The following is an 18811-nucleotide window of genomic DNA, read 5'->3' as shown; positions in this document are numbered from 1 at the left end:
ACAAAACCAATAATCTTACATAAAAAGTGTATCAGGGCCCATTCATAACATAACTTACGTTTTATTTTTAATATACATTATACTATAATATCATGCATAATTTTTGAAAGATTTTGCTTTTTTTTTTTATTTCTTTAAATGTATTGTTTTAAGGATTCAAATCACTTATATCAACAACTTAATTTTTAAAAATTTACTTTTTTTATATATAATTCACGAAATATGATAAAACCAACAGTTTAATAATTTACTCATTCTAGTCATGATATAAATAATTCAAGTTGTAATGTCATTTAAAAGCCATGATTAAGTGTGTAAACAAATTGAATCGAGTTGAATATGACGAAAATTTTAAGTTTTTAACCAGCTCTATTCGAATTTCAAAAATTTTAAAATTTTTGATTTAAATTCGTTTCGAATTAAAGCTGAGTTTGAGTTTGACTTAAAAAATTCGGACAAGTTAGCGAACTATTCGAACTAATGTACTTGAAATGTTCAAAATTTATTTATTTAATATATTAAATATTAAAGCTCGCAAGCGGTTTGTGAACTAATAAATAAAATAATTTAAGCTCAAGTTTGATTTAAAAAAAGTTCGAACATAGACGAACTCAAATACAAATTAAATATTTTTCAATCACACTCCAAGAGCTCACAAAACAACTAGGTTCGTTTATATAATTATATTCTTGATTAAAATTAATTGTGCGCAAATCTCAAAGTTTGACAAACAATTAAAAAAAAAAGTCAAAACCAAACAAAGCTTCGAATCTCTTCATACTTTAGTGGTCATTCCACCAACCCATATCATTAAGACACGTGTTCACTCATTATTGGCTTTCGATGGGAATGAGGATCCGTTAACAGTCTATGTCAATTTCCATATTTACCCTCGACAGAATGGTATACATTTCCCACCTATTCTCAAAATTAAACAGTAACGCAATTTTGCATGGATAATTTTCATTTATTGGTAGACCCAGATTAGGTAATTCCAATAAAAATTTGAGCAAAACAATATTTAAATTAGGCTTCTAACTTCCGAGTACACAATAAAAACAGGTGATACCGCACTTTGCTAATTGCAAGTACTACAAAAGCTGAGAGCCAAACAAAAAGTACTGAACGCAGGGAAGCATTTCTTGACCGCTTAAATCTGCAATATTCGGGCGGAGACATGGCGAATCTGAACGGAAAGACGTCCGATCTGAGGGCGGCGTTTCTGGGAGTGTACTCCGTGCTCAAATCCGAGCTTTTGAATGACCCTGCTTTTGAATGGACTGATGATTCTCGCCAATGGGTGGAGCGGGTCTGTTCTTAAATTTTTAATTCCATTTTCCTTTTTTGTCTTCTGTTCATTTTGTTTGACACTGGAATGTGATGTGTGGTGTGCTGGAATTATCTCTTCGGAAAATATTATATTTTTTTTGAAAAGAAGATCAAACATGGACTAACTTATGTTATTGAATTATGGTGTGGATGGGTGGAAACCATTTCGATTTATTGGGATATTTTATATTTTGAGTTCTCTGAAATTCAATTTCATGTTGCCGAAACTCTCAGATCGCGGATGGTGGTTGAATCATCGTATTGTCTTTTCACTTGATATGGCTATGGTTTCTGTTCAATCTTCAAAAACAAATTTTCGGAAAAATATCTCAAACATCACTGACACTTTTGGAAGTATCCATTTAGGGAAACTCTGGTAGCAACGAAATGGATTGAGATTGAGAAACTCCTAAAATACTTAAATGCTCCTCCGGTATAGGAGAGTGGTGTCAGGGTGATGCGTGTGCTGGCACGACAGATGTGTGATGTTGTGCCACGAGCGTGTTTAGATCACAGCTAATCTAAAACTGGAATTGGCTGTAACATACAGGTATTGTTTTCAGATATTATTTAAAGGTGGGAAGGGCTATGGATTGTTTGGTGATGAAATAGCATCATAAATACCTTTCAACATAAAGTGCTCTTCTGGTTCCTTTAAAGTGAGCATAGAAGATGTTATTTTTTCTTGAATACGGGATGCTGATCTTTTTGGTAACATACTTTTGTCTATCTAAAGAGGTATCAATTAGTAATTAAAGTGATTGGTGTCACCTTTTAACAAGATTCTATCATATATTAAAGATTGAAAGAATAATCTAGTGCAATCGGCAAAAATTCCCTCTGTCAGGAAATGTCCGCTAAATATACAGAAGTGCTTTATTGCTATTTAAAAATTCCTCCTTTTCCCTTCTAATATTGTTTCTAATTTGACATCTTAAGGCTTTTAATGGGATTCAATTGATTTTCTTCCTTCTTCTTTGGTATCTTGGGCTAAAACAGCGGCTTTCTGCAGACATCAAATTTCTTTTATTTTTCTTCTCCAACCTCCATACATCATACATATATATATTTATGTTTCTATTTCATAAAAATGTATGCTTAACAATTTGAAATTGGATGTGGACAATATCATTTTTTCCTTTAAATTAAGACAATTTTCATACAAATATTCTCGTCACAATATAAAAAGAATGCTGATTTTGGCTGATTTTGGTTTTTGCAATGTTTGAGTAAGGCAGTTCACGACATCCAGTCCTTGTTTAATTGTAGAAGATTTTAAAAGTTTGTCATTTTTAAAATTAAATGTGATTATACACTTTCAATAATTGGGTTTTTAGTGATTAGAGCATTGAGTGCTATCATTTCTTTCACCTGTTAATGTTTTTAAGCTGCACAATGAAGTGGGTCTAAATATTAGCGATGATAAAATGTTGACTAAGCTTGCATGTCATTTCCTACTTTACAGTTTGATGATTGTTTCTGATGCGCCATTTAAATATCTGTGGCAGATGCTGGACTACAACGTGCCTGGAGGTCGGATATGAATCATTTACTTCATTTCTAGAGCCGAGTTCCTGACCTGCATGTTTTCGCTCTAGTATTAAAAAAAAAATTCATCTAAGATTCTTAAAACCAAAAGATTTTATTCTGAAGATTCAGGTGTTACTTGCAGGGAAGTTAAACAGAGGCCTGTCTGTTATTGATAGCTATAAGTTACTAAAAGAAGGCAGAGACCTAACAGAAGAAGAGGTTTTTCTTGCTAGCGCACTGGGCTGGTGTATAGAATGGGTGAGTTATTCTACTTCTTATTCGAAGTACCAAAAATGGATCCATCTTATGCATTTTTCTGCACAAGAATCTTACTTTTATGAGATATATTGTTCAGCTTCAAGCTTATTTTCTTGTCCTCGATGACATAATGGATAATTCTCACACGAGGCGTGGTCAACCATGCTGGTTTCGAGTCCCCAAGGTCTGGCTATATGTTAACTGTTTTTTTCTTTTACAACTACAATCCAAAGGATGTCTACTTAACCATTCACCTTGATTGAACCTTCTGCTTTAGGTTGGTCTGATTGCTTCTAATGATGGAATCCTACTTCGGAACCATATCCCTAGAATTCTCAAAAAGCATTTCAGGGAAAAGCAGTACTACGTGGATCTGCTGGACTTGTTCAATGAGGTAAATTTACTTTTGAATTACTTGGATCTGGCTCGAAGGTTTTACCACGTTACTGCATGTCAACTTCATTTTGTCATGTTTTAGGTGGAGTTCCAAACTGCCTCAGGACAGATGATAGATTTGATCACAACTATCGAAGGGGAAAAGGATTTATCAAAATACTCATTGTCACTGTGAGTCTCTGAAGGGTTTTGCAATAAGTAACTTGTAAAGTTATCCCTTGTGTCAGATGCTAGATCTCATGATACGCCAAGTTACTGTATATAGTGTATATTCTAAGACTAAGGACTAATTATTTGTTTAGCCCTTTCATGAGCCTGAAGACTAAAAATAAATAGCAGCACTTTTCTGCAATACTAGTTTCTACTGGATGTTGCAACTGATAGATACCAATTTCTATGTTCATGTGGTGACTCGATATTTTTCTGTTATTTATGGTCAGATTGATTTTTTAAAATTTGTGCAGTCATCGTCGCATTGTTCAGTACAAGACTGCTTACTACTCATTTTACCTCCCAGTAAGTTGGAAAAGTTTTCATATCTGTTACTCCATATGATTATCAAAATGCAGTTATTCAGCATTTGACCTCAACGGTACTGATTATTTCTCAGGTCGCATGTGCATTGCTCATGGCTGGTGAGAACCTAGACAACCACATAGACGTGAAGAACGTGCTTATTGATATGGGAATTTATTTCCAAGTACAGGTATTATTTTCCGCCATCTCTCTCTTGGATATTGATATGCATGTTAAAGATTATGTTTGTTAATTTAAAGTCTCAATGTAATGTGTTCAAGCAACGGATCAGTTTATCATATTTATCATTATTATTCTTGTGGTTTTCTCAGGATGATTATTTGGATTGTTTTGGTCATCCTGACACGATTGGGAAGGTAAAGATCTGAACATTGTTTGTTGGATTGGAACCTCCGTAATCAAAGGCTTCTTTTTTTATAGTTTTTTCTTATTTGATTGTCATGCAAACATCAGATTGGAACGGATATTGAAGATTTCAAGTGCTCTTGGCTAGTAGTTAAGGCCTTGGAGGTTTGCAACGATGAGCAAAAGAAAATCCTATTCGTAAGAACATAGAATGAAATATCTCCACTTTTCTACTCCAGCTCTCAAAACAGAACTGTGTATATTAACATATAGATTTACCGCTAGGAAAACTATGGCAATCCCGATCCTAGCAAGGTGGCGAAAATCAAAGCCCTGTACAATGACATTAATCTCCAAGGGGTATTCACAGAATTTGAAAGCAAGAGCTATGAGAAAATAACAAGCTCCATTGAAGCTCATCCGAGTAAAGCTGTGCAGGCTGTTCTGAAATCGTTCTTGGGGAAGATTTACAAGAGACAGAAGTAGGATGGATAGCTGATAGCAATGGATTCTGAATCAAGAAATGAAGCAGGGGAATTTTTGATTAGTCAGAAGAAATCCTATTTCATTTTTCGATATGTATTTGTACTTTATATTAGTGGAAGAAAGGGGGTAACAAATTCCCCTATTTGTTGTTTGTATTAGTTTCTTGTGGTTTGCACTACTTTTTCTATTGTAATTTGTAACTTCGAGGGTTAAAAATAAAAGGAGGTTACCGAACCCATTTTTCTAACTAATTCAATTCGTCTTCTCTAGTTTTTTTCCTCTTTTTTATCGAGTTCAGAAGTTTTTTCAAAATCTATTTCAATGGCAAGTATATGGATACTATCAACAGTCCTGAACTCGTCCTGAAAATAATATTAATAATATTATTTTTTAAAAAATAATATTATTATTATCACTAATAATAATAGATATTATCCTCGAACCAGTCCCGAAAATAATATTAATGATATTACCATTAATTTAATTTTGATTAAATACCTCAAAATTCTGGGATGTTACTTAAATTTATTTAGATACTTTTAAAAGTTATGAAATCAACTCTTTTTACACGATTAATTTGGTAATGCATATGGGAATGTATGCTTTTTATTGCCTTGCAAGTTGCAACACATATTGTGATTATAGTCAAACATATGACGTCTAAATAATCTTATTCAAAAAGAAAATCTGAATAATAATCATCATCATTCTCGATTTCAAAAAATTAATTACTTTTTTTTATACACACCCGTGAAGGAATAAAAGAAGCTTAGCTTATATTTTTCAACACACAATTAAATTATTTATTAAATCAATTATATCATTTAACTTAAAGATATTTTATATTTCAAATGTTTAATTAAATTCAATGATCTGAAACAAATAAATATTCTAATATTATACCAAACACAAAATTTCTCTTTAAAACTAGAAGACGAAGATTTAATTGGTAAAATAGATAAGCGTTTGATTAATAGTCGAGATTTCAGTTTTTTTTATCAATATTTTCTCGAATGAGCTTGAAATTCTTCCACTAAATTTGGATTTTTTTAACACGGAACTAAATTGGAATTTTCCGAATAGTTAAGCTATGGGCCTTTAGATGACTGTGCCAATATGGGAATTTGGAACAGATAAGCCCGGGCCCAATATCGTTCTTCCGACTTCTGCCCCTCACCATCTCGTCGCTCCTTTACTATCGTCGGCTTCTCACCATCAATTTACCCTCTCCATTTTGTTGTCGATCGGTATTCGTTTCACCTTCGTGTTAATTTTTTTCCTTTTTTTTATATTTATGTAAATCCATAAATGGGAGATGCTGTAAGTTTTTATCAAAGAGGTAAGTGTAAATCCCCGTATTTTCACCTCACTACTTTTTTTTAGCGAACTTTTTGTGCCCGAAGTTTAGTGGATGGAATTATTACATAACAGTGATCACTGATTTAAATACCCTTTCTTTGATCACGTTACTTATTTTTTTGTTATGATTTTAGTTCCCCGATGAACGACCTTTTTCTTGTGGGTTGAACTGATTCATACACTTGCATTGTCGTTTGGAAATGCTTATGTTTAATTGAAGCTGGGTTCGATTAGTGCTTGATTATATTGGTATGTAGAATAACAATTTTTGCTTGTTTGCCTGCTGAATTTCAAGCTGTTTTTGTTGATTAATACAGTTAACAAATTGAGTATTCGGGGTACTGGTGTTTGTTCGAGCATTAATGCTATTTGACGTTGTTGTTTTGGTTACTCCTAGGATTTTTGTTCTCAGTGGGAGTTGGGTTTTTGGCAGGGAGTGACGTTAAAAGGAAGCAAGAGATAGTTTCGTGGGTTATTGTTCTTTAGGTTAATAGGTTGATATAGTGGTGTTACGAGGTGGTCTCTTTTAATTCCTTGTTGGTGTTACTAAAGGATTTGTATGAGCAGTACAGTCCATAAACTATGTATGGAAGAACGGGTCTTGATCGTTTCAAGAAAGCAGAGTCTTTGGAACCCTTCTCAGTCACTCCAAATTCAATTACAAAAGCAGCTACTCAGCCAGCTGCAGCTTCAATGATTCACCCACAAGTTTCATACACACAAAGCCAATACCCAACCCAACATAAAACACCGCAAAATGCTGCAGCTTCAGATGTTCTGCCAACTGCTGTGCCCACTCAACCACTGACCCCGGTTGGAGGGGGTCAGTCCACCTGGCAACCTCCCGATTGGGCAATCGAGCCTCGCCCTGGTGTTTATTATCTTGATGTCATGAAGGACGGGGAAGTTTTGGATGTGATTAATTTGGAAAAACGGAGGAATATATTTGGTAGGCAATTTCATACTTGTGATTTTGTGCTTGACCATCAGTCTGTCTCACGCCAACACGCAGCTGTCATCCCTCACAAAAATGGAAGGTTTGATAACTATGTCACCATTTTGATGTTCTATTTATGTTCTTTCTTGTCTTTCTTTCCTATTTGAAGTGTATTTTCTTATCAGATTTAAGGTCTTGAATCTCAAATGGACTTGCAAATGCTCTAGTTAGACAGTCTATATTTGCTAGGCAGCAGTAGGTAAACTTACTTGTATGAATGACATATATGCTTTCTGTGTTAAGATGCTGATGTTGAAAGAAAGTGGCTCTAAATGAGAAGGTGTTTGTGAGGCTTAGTTTCTTTGTTTTAGCCATTCTCATGTTATTACACAATACGTTACTTCTCTGATGGAACAGAGTTTTGGGCTTAAAGTGTTCGTGCTAATGGTGTTCTTTTCATGTGATTATCATAATGCACTTAAATAGTTTGCCACTGTAATGCTTTATAACGTCACTTCTCCTTGTAATATGCCACACAATTGTATGATCAAATTCATACTTCTGGGTAGAAAACCTATTTATCAGTTAAGCCTCGTTGACTATTCTGAAGCATGTTCCATCTCATATGCACTGACTGGCTTGCATATCTTTCTTACAGTGTATACGTAATTGATTTAGGATCTGCTCATGGTACATTTGTCTCAAATGAGAGATTGACAAAAGATTCTCCTGTTGAGTTCGAGGTTGGGCAGTCCCTCCGGTTCGCTGCTTCAACTAGAACTTACATTTTGCGGAAGAATAATGCTGCTCTTTTCCCACCACCCCCACAACCCACAGAGATTGATTTGCCTCCACCTCCAGATGCCTCTGATGAAGATGCAGTTTTGTCTTATAACACATACATCAATTGGTCTCTAAACGGGGTGAGAAAACTTGATATAATTTTGAAATCTCCAGGAGCAATCAACTCTTCAGGATACAAAGGATGGAAACCAGATAACGGAGAGACCGCGTAAGAGAATCAAAAGAACAAGAGTTACGTTTAAGGATCAGGTTGGGGCCGAGCTGGTCGAAATAGTTGGATATTCAGATGGAGCTGATGTGGAGACAGAACCTGGTCCTGTTGGTGTAAAAGAAGGCAGTCTTGTTGGGAAATATGAATCCCTTGTACAGACAACCGTAATACCGAAAGGAAAAGAACAACAGACCTCTGCGAAGGAGTCTAATTCCCATAAAAAAGGTGTGACTGAGAAACTTCAACAAGTTTTGAACAAGGTCAAGGGTGCTCCTGCGAATAATGGTGGAATCTATGAGGATCTTTACGGAGAATCATTCGGTTTAACAGTTGGTTCTTCTTGGGCGCACACATCTTCAGGATCTGGTGGTAGAGAAGAAGTATCTCCTAGTAAATCTGAAAGTGACCTTCGCAACAATGACGAGGATAATGATGATGACCTGTTTGGGTAGGCGGAATTTGATGATTCCACTCAAAGAACATAATTTATTATTCCATCACAGGCATATGATCTCCTTCCGGACTGGAAAGTTTTGTTGTACCTTTGTTTACTTGTTCTCTTCTGTCATGTGCCCCTGGATGTTCAACCTTCAGTTTGGTTATTACTTTTCATGCTTGGTATATACATGCAAGACTGTCGAGAATTCATTTCACTCTCTTGAATCTCTATATCATTGCTGCTCTGTGTACTAAGGGTTTATACTTGCTCATGGAGGCGGCATTTTGTGCTTTCAAATTCTTGATTGAAGAATATCAAGTGTAAAATATTCTGAAGCCAGCAGTTTACCTGAAACCATATAAGAATAAATTGTACCTACCGAAACTGGACAGTTATTCCTCCCCGCTCTTCCATTTCTTACACTAATTAAAGAAAAAGGTTGTCGACAAAAGCACACAAGTTTGTATTTGTTAGAGTAATATATATTTTCGTTAAAAAGTATTTCAGTAAAGTATAATAGAATCAAGTTGTTCGAGCATTAAATCAATTTGAAATACTTTTCTGTAAATCAATTTGAAATACTTTTCTGTAATATTGTACGTCATTTCTTGATTTATTATGTAGTTCTCACCCATCCCCACCACAGTATTTGTAACAGTTGTACTAAAAAAATAACGTGTCACGGTAGCATTTGTTGAGTCGTCATAACTCTTAAGGCTACGTTTGGTACGTGTGATAGGATAAGTAAATGATTAATAATATAGGGATTAAAAAATAGAGATATTGATAAAAAACATGGTGGGATAAAATTTATGGTGTTTGGTATGATTTTAATATTACGTATTAATTTTGTACATTAACATAAAATGACCAAAACATCCCCACATTTGTGTCATTAATAATTTATTTTTTCATCTGTAATTTTCTTGGTTCAATGACCACCACCAAAACCTCCACCATCACCAAAGCTGCCTCCACCTCCTACTCCTCCGCCACCAAGTCCACCACCATCGCCTAAATACTCCCAACTCCTTTAATGGCCACCACCCAAACCTCCACCACCTCCCAAGCCGCCTCCACCTCCTACTCCTCCGCCACCACCCAAACCTCCACCACCTATAAAACTGCCGCCCCCACCAAAACCACCACCACCTCCGAATCCACCACCACCACGGCCCACCAAAACCACCACCACCTTTGAATCCACCACCACCACCACCGAGACCTCCACCTCCACCCAATCGGCGCAGAAGACATGGGATTGTATTGAAATTGAGAGATCGGCGCAGAAGACATGGATGGTATCTCGGACTTGATGAATGAGAGAGAAAGAGATATTTGAACTTGATGTTACATCATTCTCACTACATTTTCATTTGTTGCCACTGAAGCTGTCTCTTATTCTTGATGAGATCTTAGCAAACACTTCCTTCCTTCGGGGGCGATTCGCGTACAGCATCCATAGGGCAAGACTCAGCATGACTCCTACTGATATAAGTGCTAATCCAACATTTACAAGGCGAAGATTGTGCTCCAATGGAGGACAATAGTTTGTGGTGATGTTTCTGAAAGTATCTCGTACAAAAATACAGTTTTGTGGTGATGAAGGAGATAGAAAGTGTATTATGGTAAAATTTACTTTAATCAATGGGATAAATTATCACACCTAAATTATCAGTATTATTTGTCCAACAAATTATAGCTACAGTGCGGGCTTTTTCTTATTTCACGGGCCCATATATTTGATCAAAAAACCAACCAAATATTGGATATATGATGATTGTTAACTTATCATGTGCTAATCCTATCTACCAAACATAGCCTAAGTGGATAACCCAATCCGTTTGGCTGTCCAGTAATAATTAAAAATGTTGTCTTTTCTCACACTTTGTAATTTTTTTAAAATTTCAAAATATTTTTTTCATTCTTCAAAAATTATAAACTTTGAAAAAAAGTATAACCAGGTGAGAATCGGTTAATAGTTGTACCACTAATTCTCAGAAGAAAGCTGAAAGTAACGAGTCCGAGACTCTGAGGCCAAACGTAGAACTAGAGAAAATTGCTGTACTGCCCAAGCAAACCCAAGAAAAAGGACGCAAAAGACAGCAGGAACACAAAAAAACAATAAGATTCTGAACACAATTCATACTACATTATCACCAAAACACAAAATGACTATGAACTCGACATTAGCTTGCAATGCTGCTATTGAAAGTCAAAATTTTAACAAGCTGATAGTGTAAAAGAGAGAAGAAAAATGTTACAGCATATGTATCTAACACTTGTACAGAAAATGCAAAGTCTATATGGCAGGATACTTATGGCCATAAAAATATACAAGAAAAAACAAGCTCCGTACACAAGAATCCACCACCACCAAGTAAGCAGGAGAGTCCAAATCCTCCAGATTTTCAAATTTCATGGTTCTTGTTTCTTGTTTTACGATACATCGTTTCGAGCATTGTACGCTCATTGGCTTGTTGCCAGGTGTGAAGAATCATAATCATGTGGATCACCCGTCTTCACAAAACGTCCCTTCACGTGCTTCCTAGAATCTGCCCTCTCCTTGCATGAGGCATACCTTATCTTTTTTAATCAAACCTGTTAACAAGTTTTCAATAACATTATACTTGGTTCTCACTCCCAGACTTAAATTTTTCAGCAATTTTACATACCTGCGCAATTTCTTCTTCTCTTTATATCTCAAGATTGCAGTATCCCGAGTAGCTGCGAAGAACTTATTTTCAACACAAGGGATATCGGATGGACAACCGAATACGGCAAAAAATATCATAAGTCGAGAAATTTCTCGATATAACAGCCCAAATAACCCAATGGCAAAAAACAGTTGAAAATAATTTCCTCGTAAGGCAACAATCAAAGGGTTAGCTTGCAAATGTAAAGCTATAAACTTTCAATTCAAGGCGTGATCTACCACATCAAGAAACCATAAATCAGGCGAATTTCGTTTCTTGTGACTAACTTTAGAACAACTCACAGTTTCGCAATTTTCAGATTTCTCTTGAACAAATTAATACCATAGAATTAAAAAGTACAAAACTTCGGAGACAAAGACAATCCAACATAATTTCACGAGAAAACAAAATATACAAATACTTGATACCGAAGACAAAACCATGAACCAAGAAATGAAGATACAGAATCCAGAGTTAACAGAATCTGAGGGTGTTCCTTACCTCCAAGAATGTAAATAAATCCGAACCATGAAGCCCGCAGACAGATAAAACATCGATATACACACAACGCATAACACACATTTTCTTTAGAAACATGGTGCACAGAGTACACGGATGCTTACGGGTCTGTGTGATTTGAGATAAAGTGCAAAAAGGTGTAGACTGTGAAGTTGGGACTTGGGAGCCATATGAATTATGATGCTGATCATGAGTATAAACTATAAAGTCCCCTTTTTCTTGATCTTTTTTTACTTGGGAATGTGGAAAATGTCGCTTTCTCTTGTGGCAGGCATCAGTTTTTTCTTATGATCTCATCGCCCCACGTACCCACTCTATATCCATTGGAACAGTGTCCAAGTTTATTTTATTTTTTTAAATCATTTTTTGGTTCAATTCTTGATTTTGAGTTTTTGACAACTTCTTCCACCCTTCCCAGCTTATCCGCTTGCATGGATATAATTAATTTCTTTTTTAAAAGTGAAAATGAAACATTTCTAGATTTACTAATAAAAACATTTTGGTTCCCGATAAAATAATATCGTGAAAAAATAAAAAAAAATAATAACTTTGATCAAACTAAGCTCTTGAAAATTACAAGTCTATGACGAATTTGAGTTTTTTTAAACATACTTGAGAATATAAGTTTTCAAAAAACACGTTTGATCAAATTTATTTTGTTAACTATTTCTAAAAATATATTCTTGCTTGATAATAGACAACGATGAAGTCATATAGATAATTTTTATTATTATTCATTAGAGGCCTTCTAGTAGAACTATTATCATCATTGTTAATATATTTTGATACATTAGTAATATATACTATGATAATTAAATTACTGATAAATCACCCAGTTTGCATTTTTGTAAAAATATTAATAAGTAAATAAATTTATACTTATGCATAAGTTCTACTAGTTAAAAAATTATCGATCAGGTGGTATTCAATTCTCTTTATTAGAGCTGGATTAGTTGAAATTTCAGGTTTTTCAAATATATTTTGGTTGGCTTCAAGAAACTCATGGTTTAAACATTGTTTTGTTGTTAATATATGATGTTTAATTATATTTTGTCGAATTAATACTGAAAAATTACATTTTCAATCTTGTAACTTTATATTTTTTAAATTTCTGGTCTTGTTTTCGGTTAATTAACGGTCTCAGTTTACCAATATGCAATTGTCTGTTTTTCATCATAGTTTCGTTGTTGTAACAAACACGTCAACAATATTCGATACCATCTTAGTAATTTTTTTGATGACATGTTATCATTTCTCAATGTCATGTTATCATTTATCGGTGTCATAACATTCGAGTGAAAAATGATTTAAATTGAAAAAAATCAAATTTCCATGATTATAACAACAAATTGACATATAACATTACAAAAAAAATATATACAAATTATATGACCAAATTCCATTTAAAAAAAGTCATCATTCACGCTATAATCATTCAATTATAATATAAATTGTAATCTTCATCATTCAAAGCAGAATTATTATTATTATTATTATTATTATTATTATTATGTTATCCCAGTTATTAGGAGGAAAAAGAATCTTATTTTTTCCTTAAAAAAAGTCTTAATTTAATTTCTTAAATGTACATGTGTAGAATGAAAATAGAATGAATGAAAGTCGATATACCGCACGTGAAAAACGATCATTTGGCCAACGAAGCGCCGATGCCGCAGCCAATATCTTCATTCCGTAGATACTTCTTTTTGTCATCGCCTCCCACCACACCCGTCCTCACCTTCTTCTAGGTCTCCGTACCTGGAGGAATCTATTCCTGGATTTTAATATTTTTGTTCTTCAAAATATCTGTGTCCCTTTATTTTTCATCGATTATTAATCTTGCCACCTGCAATCCTTCCAATTGTTGCCAGCATTCTTTAATCTTGTAGAAACAAAGGATTGGAAATCACAAAAACCCTCTAATTGTGTTAAATTGACGTTCCAAGATTTGAACTTTAATAAAGAGTGGAAGCCATTCGAATAATGTTCCGTGTCTATTTTTTTCTTCCCAATTTTGCCTAAAGGCAGGTTTTTTTTTTTTTTTTGGCCTGTTCTTACGTATGCGTATTAGGATTGAGTTGTCAGGTACCAAATTTGGAAGTGTAAAATAACCATGGATTTGAATTCTTTGGGTGGTATTATATTTCGGGTTGGAATGGATAATGCATGTTAAATTTAATGTTGCTTACAATTTGGATTTATATTTTCAACGGTTTTCGATTTGGTGAGTTTGCTATCAACAATCTGATTTTCACGAATTATTTTTTGTTGTAAGATGGTCGAGTGTCAAGCTTAGTGTTAACTTTGTGATTTCCCAGTAGATACGCAATGTAATTTAGCAGGTTATTGCTTTTCTTGGATTCCTAGCGATGCCTTTTAGGATTCTGTGGAAAGGCTTTGATTAACAATCAAGACTACAGGAGGAGTATTTCCAAATTTATAACCTTCTTAAATTAGTTGGATAGCCCCTGCTGATTGCGTAATCTATTTCCAAATAATTTAACTTCGGTTAAAACATTAACTATTTGAGTTTCAGGTCCATCGATTGCGGGTTGCTGTGATTTGAATATCTAATACAGATGTTCTTGCTTGCCCCATCATAGTATTTGGAACTTGGAACTGAAATATTTACGAGCATTGTACTTTGTCAGTTTCAAAAACACGAAGATGAAGATTGTATATGTCAGATGTTTTGCATAGTTTAGTAAAATTCCATTAAAATGAGGTTAAATTATGATGATGAAATTGTATAGATAAATTATTGAAATATTTTCATTGTTTTTTCCTGTATTGGTAATCTTTGAGTAGATTCATTACTTTCTTGTACACCAGTTGATGCGTTTACTACTATATCTATTTTTATTGTGTTGGGTATCGAATAAAAAATTTCACCTTCATTGACTTACAGGCATCAAGTAATGATTTCTGGAAAAAGACCATGGTGCAGTGCCTAGATGGGATAAAGCATATACTTTCAACTGTTGCAAATTGCTGTGATTCTAAGCTATACAAACAACACTGGGACCTGGAAAATCCCGAAGCTCTAGCAAGGGAGACAGTATGTGCGTGACCTTATTGCGTGAAATGTTCAGTTTTTATGACAGCGAGATTGATATTGCCTGATATGTTTCATGTTTTGTTTGTTTTAAAGATTCCACTGTGTTCATCCAGGAAAATTGGTTGCATAATTTTCAGAACTTTCTATTGTCATTGTTAAAGTTATCTGGTGCGCCGACGTCCGGCAGATACTTAATAAAATATATATTTGCTTGCTAATCAGTACATGTGTTTTATCATGTTTTATGCTCTGATGCAGTCAGTGTTAACGAAGTAGAAGCCTTGTATGAACTATTTAAAAAGATAAGCAGTGCTGTGATCGATGATGGGTTCATCAACAAGGTAATGGATGCCATTATCATGATCACCAAAGAATTTAATTTTTCCTATGCCTTTTATTTTGTTTTTGGTTCATTAGTGGATCTTATCTGGTACACCTGTCTCTTGTTTTTTATTATTTACAGGAAGAGTTCCAGCTTGCATTATTTAAAACAAATAAAAAGCAGAGCCTGTTTGCAGACAGGGTTAGTTTCATTCATTGTATTTTCTAAAGGAATTATTTATTCATTATCAATGTCTCCTAAACTTTCTCATTTAAGATCACGGTAACGTCTAATACTTCTAGGTCTTCATGCCCACAAGTTTTTGTTCTTTATCAGTCCCATATTTGGCATCTTTTTGATCGCATCCTTCTAATTTTCTTTTATAATACTTCCTTTTAATTGGAATCATTTTGTTTTGTCATTATTATTCTTCTTGGGATAAAATTTCATTTTTTGTTATATATGTTACCTGACTAGCTTTGGTGTTCTGGACTTCTTTGATACTGGTGTTGTAGGAGTTTTTCTATTAATCATATTGATTGCTAGGTATTTGACTTATTCGATATCAAGCATAATGGGATGTTAGATTTCGAAGAATTTGCGCGTGCTCTTTCAGTGTTTCACCCAAATGCTCCTGTTGAAGACAAGATCAATTGTGAGTATCATAATTTTGAGAAAGTCGCATTTTCTGGTCTTAATGGAGTTTACCTCTGTATTTCTATCTGATTATCTGTCAAACGTTTGTCATTCACACACTGGAATTGTTGAAAGATAATGAATATTAAGTACTGGAAGTTGTAACTCTTCCCGATATATAAACTAAAATTGTTGTGACATTTTGATTAGTTCATCTTGGGAATGAAGACTTAAATATTTGTGTATCCATTAAAGTTGATTAATTTTAGCAGTCTATCACATGTTACCTTCTCTGTTTTGTTTTGAAACATGTGTTCTGACGACTGATGTTTTTTGAAATTGATGATGCCTGCAGTTTCTTTCCAATTATATGATCTCAAGCATCAAGGCTTCATTGAAAGACAAGAGGTAAATTTTTTATTCTTGAGAAACGACGAAAAATGCATGCTCAGATTTTTTGAAATTCATTAATGGTACGTTTAGGTTAAGGCTTTGGAGCAAATAATTTAAATTCATATATAAACGTTCAGAATTTTTGGAATTCATTAACAGTAATACAGTATGTTTGGGTTGAAGGCTTTGGAGCAAATAATTTAAATTCATATATAAACTCGCTACTTTTGTTTAGCTAATTTTGAAATATCATTTACCTATAATTTAAAGCCTTTCCATTTGATTATGATTGTGCATTTCAAATCCTCAAAATCTATTCTTAAATGAAATTTTCAAAAACACAACCTAGGAGTTGGGTTCACTTGTCTTGAACGGTTGAACCTTATGTTTCATTTGGATTTATCGATTGGATTTGCACAAGGAAATCAAAATAGTGGATTTTAAGCACCTCAATGAACTAAGGATTTGAAATTCATTATTATGAATGAAAAAAGAAAAATTGAGAGCTAAAGAGTTTCTCCAGACATATTGAGTGCATTTGGAAATTGGAATTAATGATTTTAAATGCAAATTCTCCGAATTCTACATTCCGAATGCTCCCTTAATTTTACTTTCCCTCTGCTCACTGATGACACATGAAACACAACCTCTTGCTAGATGCTACTTGATATTTTATTATATATATGACATATTTGAGGTCCTTTATATTCTCTCATACAAAAAATCTGTCCTCAAATAGTAACTTGTCGACTTGTAAATTTAATGTGTCCTGGAAATTTTGCTTTCCATTGTTTAAAGGCTGTGTTGTGGGGGTCGTGATCATGTCATACGGATATTGCAGGTAAAGCAAATGGTTGTGGCAACGCTGGCCGAATCTGGCATGAACCTTTTAGATGATGTCATAGAGATTATCATCGATAAGGTGATACCATAACCTCATACAACTCAAGCATTTAGTCGTTTTATAGTTTAACATGAATTGTGCATTTAAAAGTTTTTAAATGGCCAGGAAAGATTTTTCAGGGGCTTCACATGATGATGTTTGCAATCTTCTAGAAGCAATGATGTGACCATTTTGTTTGAGCAATGTTCCGTCCTTTATTTCTTTAGTCATTGTATGATCTCTTGGTTTCAGACTTTTGAGGAAGCTGATACCAAACATGATGGAAAAATTGACAGCGAAGAGTGGAGGAGCCTTGTTCTGAGGCATCCATCTCTGTTGAAGAATATGACCCTTCAATATCTCAAGTGAGTTTCATTTTCAAGAACTATTACAAATTTTCTATTCGATTTAACAAATTCTGGCAGACAAACTAATCCCTCTTCCTTTTTGATCGACAGAGACATTACAACCACATTCCCCAGCTTTGTCTTTCATTCTCAAGTCGACGATTCTTAAGTGTTGGGTATGCATGCAGACAAATTGGAAATTTTGTGCTCCGTGTTCTATAAAAGAAACCTCTCTGAAGTCATCTGTCGAGAACATATTCTTTTATTCCGTTGTTAAGCAGCAAACTATCTATCTTTCTTCTTTCTTTGTACAAAACCAAGCACTGGTAGACTCCTTGTTTCAAGCCTGAAGAGATTCTCTGGGATTGTTTTGGTTTGTTTTCAATTTGAAAGAATGAACGAGGGTAAAAACAACACTGAAGACTAAAACAATAAATATGTCAAAAATGCTAAATATCTCAATTTTGTGACAAACAATTCATATGTTACTTTTTTAGATAAATATACCTGAATGTAAAACCATAACTAATAAATATTATTTTATAACGCTTTTGTGTTGTTCCTTGTTTTTTTTTATTTAAAAAGATAGCGATAGTTTTGGATATACATAAACAAAAAATCAATGTTTTAAAAAAGTAAAGCAAAGCTATATTTTTTTTTTTTTTCAATTTTTTTTTTCTTAAAGAACTTTCTATCTAAAAATAATTTTCTAATAGAAGACAGACTTATTAATGAACATTCTATCCAGACAGCCTACCTTATTTACATGTTGAAATAAACTATATATTGAAAGAGTGTGTGTGTGTGTAATTAAATGATTAAAGTAATGTTTTTTGTGAAAAATAATGTTTTTTTTTCAAAAAGAAAATTTTATACAATAAAATATCTATAGATTAATAATATCGAAATCATGAAATTTTATTGATTTATAGAAGTATTAATTAATCGATAAGTTAATATTTTAAAGAGTTTTTTTTTTAAAAAAAAAAATTCAACAAACATAAATTGAATTACATTAAAAAAAATCATTGTGCATATCAATATATGCATCATATTCTTTGAATTAATATAAATATACATTCATTGTACATATATACTTACAAAAACAAGTAAATTATATTAACATTGTTTATAAATAGAACAACAATATAATTGGATTTCATAGTAAAAAAACAGCAATTAATTATATTTTACTAAGTTTCTAGTTATGTTTGTAATTTTAGATAATTATTCATTAATGAAATTGAAGAAATATAGTTCGATATATGAGTTTTTCAAAAAAATATTATTTTATTAATTTATCGGAATTATTAATTTAGTATACTG

The 18811-nt window shown here is 33.6% G+C and overlaps 3 protein-coding genes and 1 long non-coding RNA gene across 5 annotated transcripts; 3 read left to right on the top strand and 1 right to left on the bottom strand.

Moving 5' to 3' along the window:
* The first annotated feature begins 1056 nt into the window (after positions 1-1056).
* On the top strand, positions 1057-5132 carry LOC142555838 (farnesyl pyrophosphate synthase 1). Its single transcript, XM_075666945.1, has 11 exons — positions 1057-1309; positions 2838-2862; positions 3002-3117; positions 3215-3301; positions 3395-3511; positions 3596-3684; positions 3978-4029; positions 4124-4219; positions 4362-4406; positions 4504-4593; positions 4681-5132. Exons 1-11 carry the CDS (start codon positions 1178-1180, stop codon positions 4879-4881), a joined length of 1050 nt encoding a protein of 349 aa, XP_075523060.1. The 5' UTR covers positions 1057-1177; the 3' UTR covers positions 4882-5132.
* An 830-nt stretch (positions 5133-5962) lies between these two features.
* On the top strand, positions 5963-8845 carry LOC142555837 (protein phosphatase 1 regulatory inhibitor subunit PPP1R8 homolog). Its single transcript, XM_075666944.1, is given in 3 exon segments — positions 5963-7277; positions 7836-8130; positions 8132-8845. Coding segments are annotated over 3 exon segments (1263 nt in total). The 5' UTR covers positions 5963-6822; the 3' UTR covers positions 8645-8845.
* A 4608-nt stretch (positions 8846-13453) lies between these two features.
* On the top strand, positions 13454-17861 carry LOC142555835 (calcineurin B-like protein 2). Of its 2 annotated transcripts, none has more exons than XM_075666943.1 (9): positions 13454-13594; positions 14755-14908; positions 15163-15245; positions 15368-15427; positions 15773-15881; positions 16218-16270; positions 17097-17177; positions 17391-17503; positions 17597-17861. In XM_075666943.1, exons 2-9 carry the CDS (start codon positions 14785-14787, stop codon positions 17652-17654), a joined length of 681 nt encoding a protein of 226 aa, XP_075523058.1. In that variant the 5' UTR covers positions 13454-13594; positions 14755-14784; the 3' UTR covers positions 17655-17861. The 2 variants fall into 2 exon arrangements, with proteins under 2 accessions (XP_075523058.1, XP_075523057.1); XM_075666942.1 differs by lacking the exon at positions 13454-13594 and adding an exon at positions 14284-14545.
* LOC142555836 (uncharacterized) lies at positions 13648-14908 on the bottom strand. The gene is made up of 2 exons (XR_012822463.1): positions 14749-14908; positions 13648-13864 (listed from the first exon to the last, which is right to left on the bottom strand). It is a non-coding gene; the product is annotated as an uncharacterized LOC142555836 (long non-coding RNA).
* Positions 17862-18811: the final 950 nt, after the last annotated feature.

This window comes from Primulina tabacum, chromosome 9, assembly GCF_025594145.1.
Source record: "Primulina tabacum isolate GXHZ01 chromosome 9, ASM2559414v2, whole genome shotgun sequence".
NCBI lineage: Eukaryota > Viridiplantae > Streptophyta > Magnoliopsida > Lamiales > Gesneriaceae > Primulina > Primulina tabacum.
Note: the sequence above shows the minus strand (reverse complement) of the source record. Positions and strands in the feature narration are given on the sequence as shown.

What these genes read in the sequence shown, in the direction of transcription:
- LOC142555838 (XM_075666945.1), top strand. Translation starts at nt 1,178, where the DNA reads ATGGCGAATCTGAACGGAAAGACGTCCGATCTGAGGGCGGCGTTTCTG. An exon ending in CTCGCCAATGGGTGGAGCGG is followed by an intron (nt 1,310 to 2,837) that starts GTCTGTTCTTAA and finishes TATCTGTGGCAG; the next exon opens with ATGCTGGACTACAACGTGCC. An exon ending in AGCAAAAGAAAATCCTATTC is followed by an intron (nt 4,594 to 4,680) that starts GTAAGAACATAG and finishes ATTTACCGCTAG; the next exon opens with GAAAACTATGGCAATCCCGA.
- LOC142555835 (XM_075666942.1), top strand. An exon ending in TCTAGCAAGGGAGACAGTAT is followed by an intron (nt 14,909 to 15,162) that starts GTGCGTGACCTT and finishes GCTCTGATGCAG; the next exon opens with TCAGTGTTAACGAAGTAGAA. An exon ending in TGTTGAAGACAAGATCAATT is followed by an intron (nt 15,882 to 16,217) that starts GTGAGTATCATA and finishes TGATGCCTGCAG; the next exon opens with TTTCTTTCCAATTATATGAT.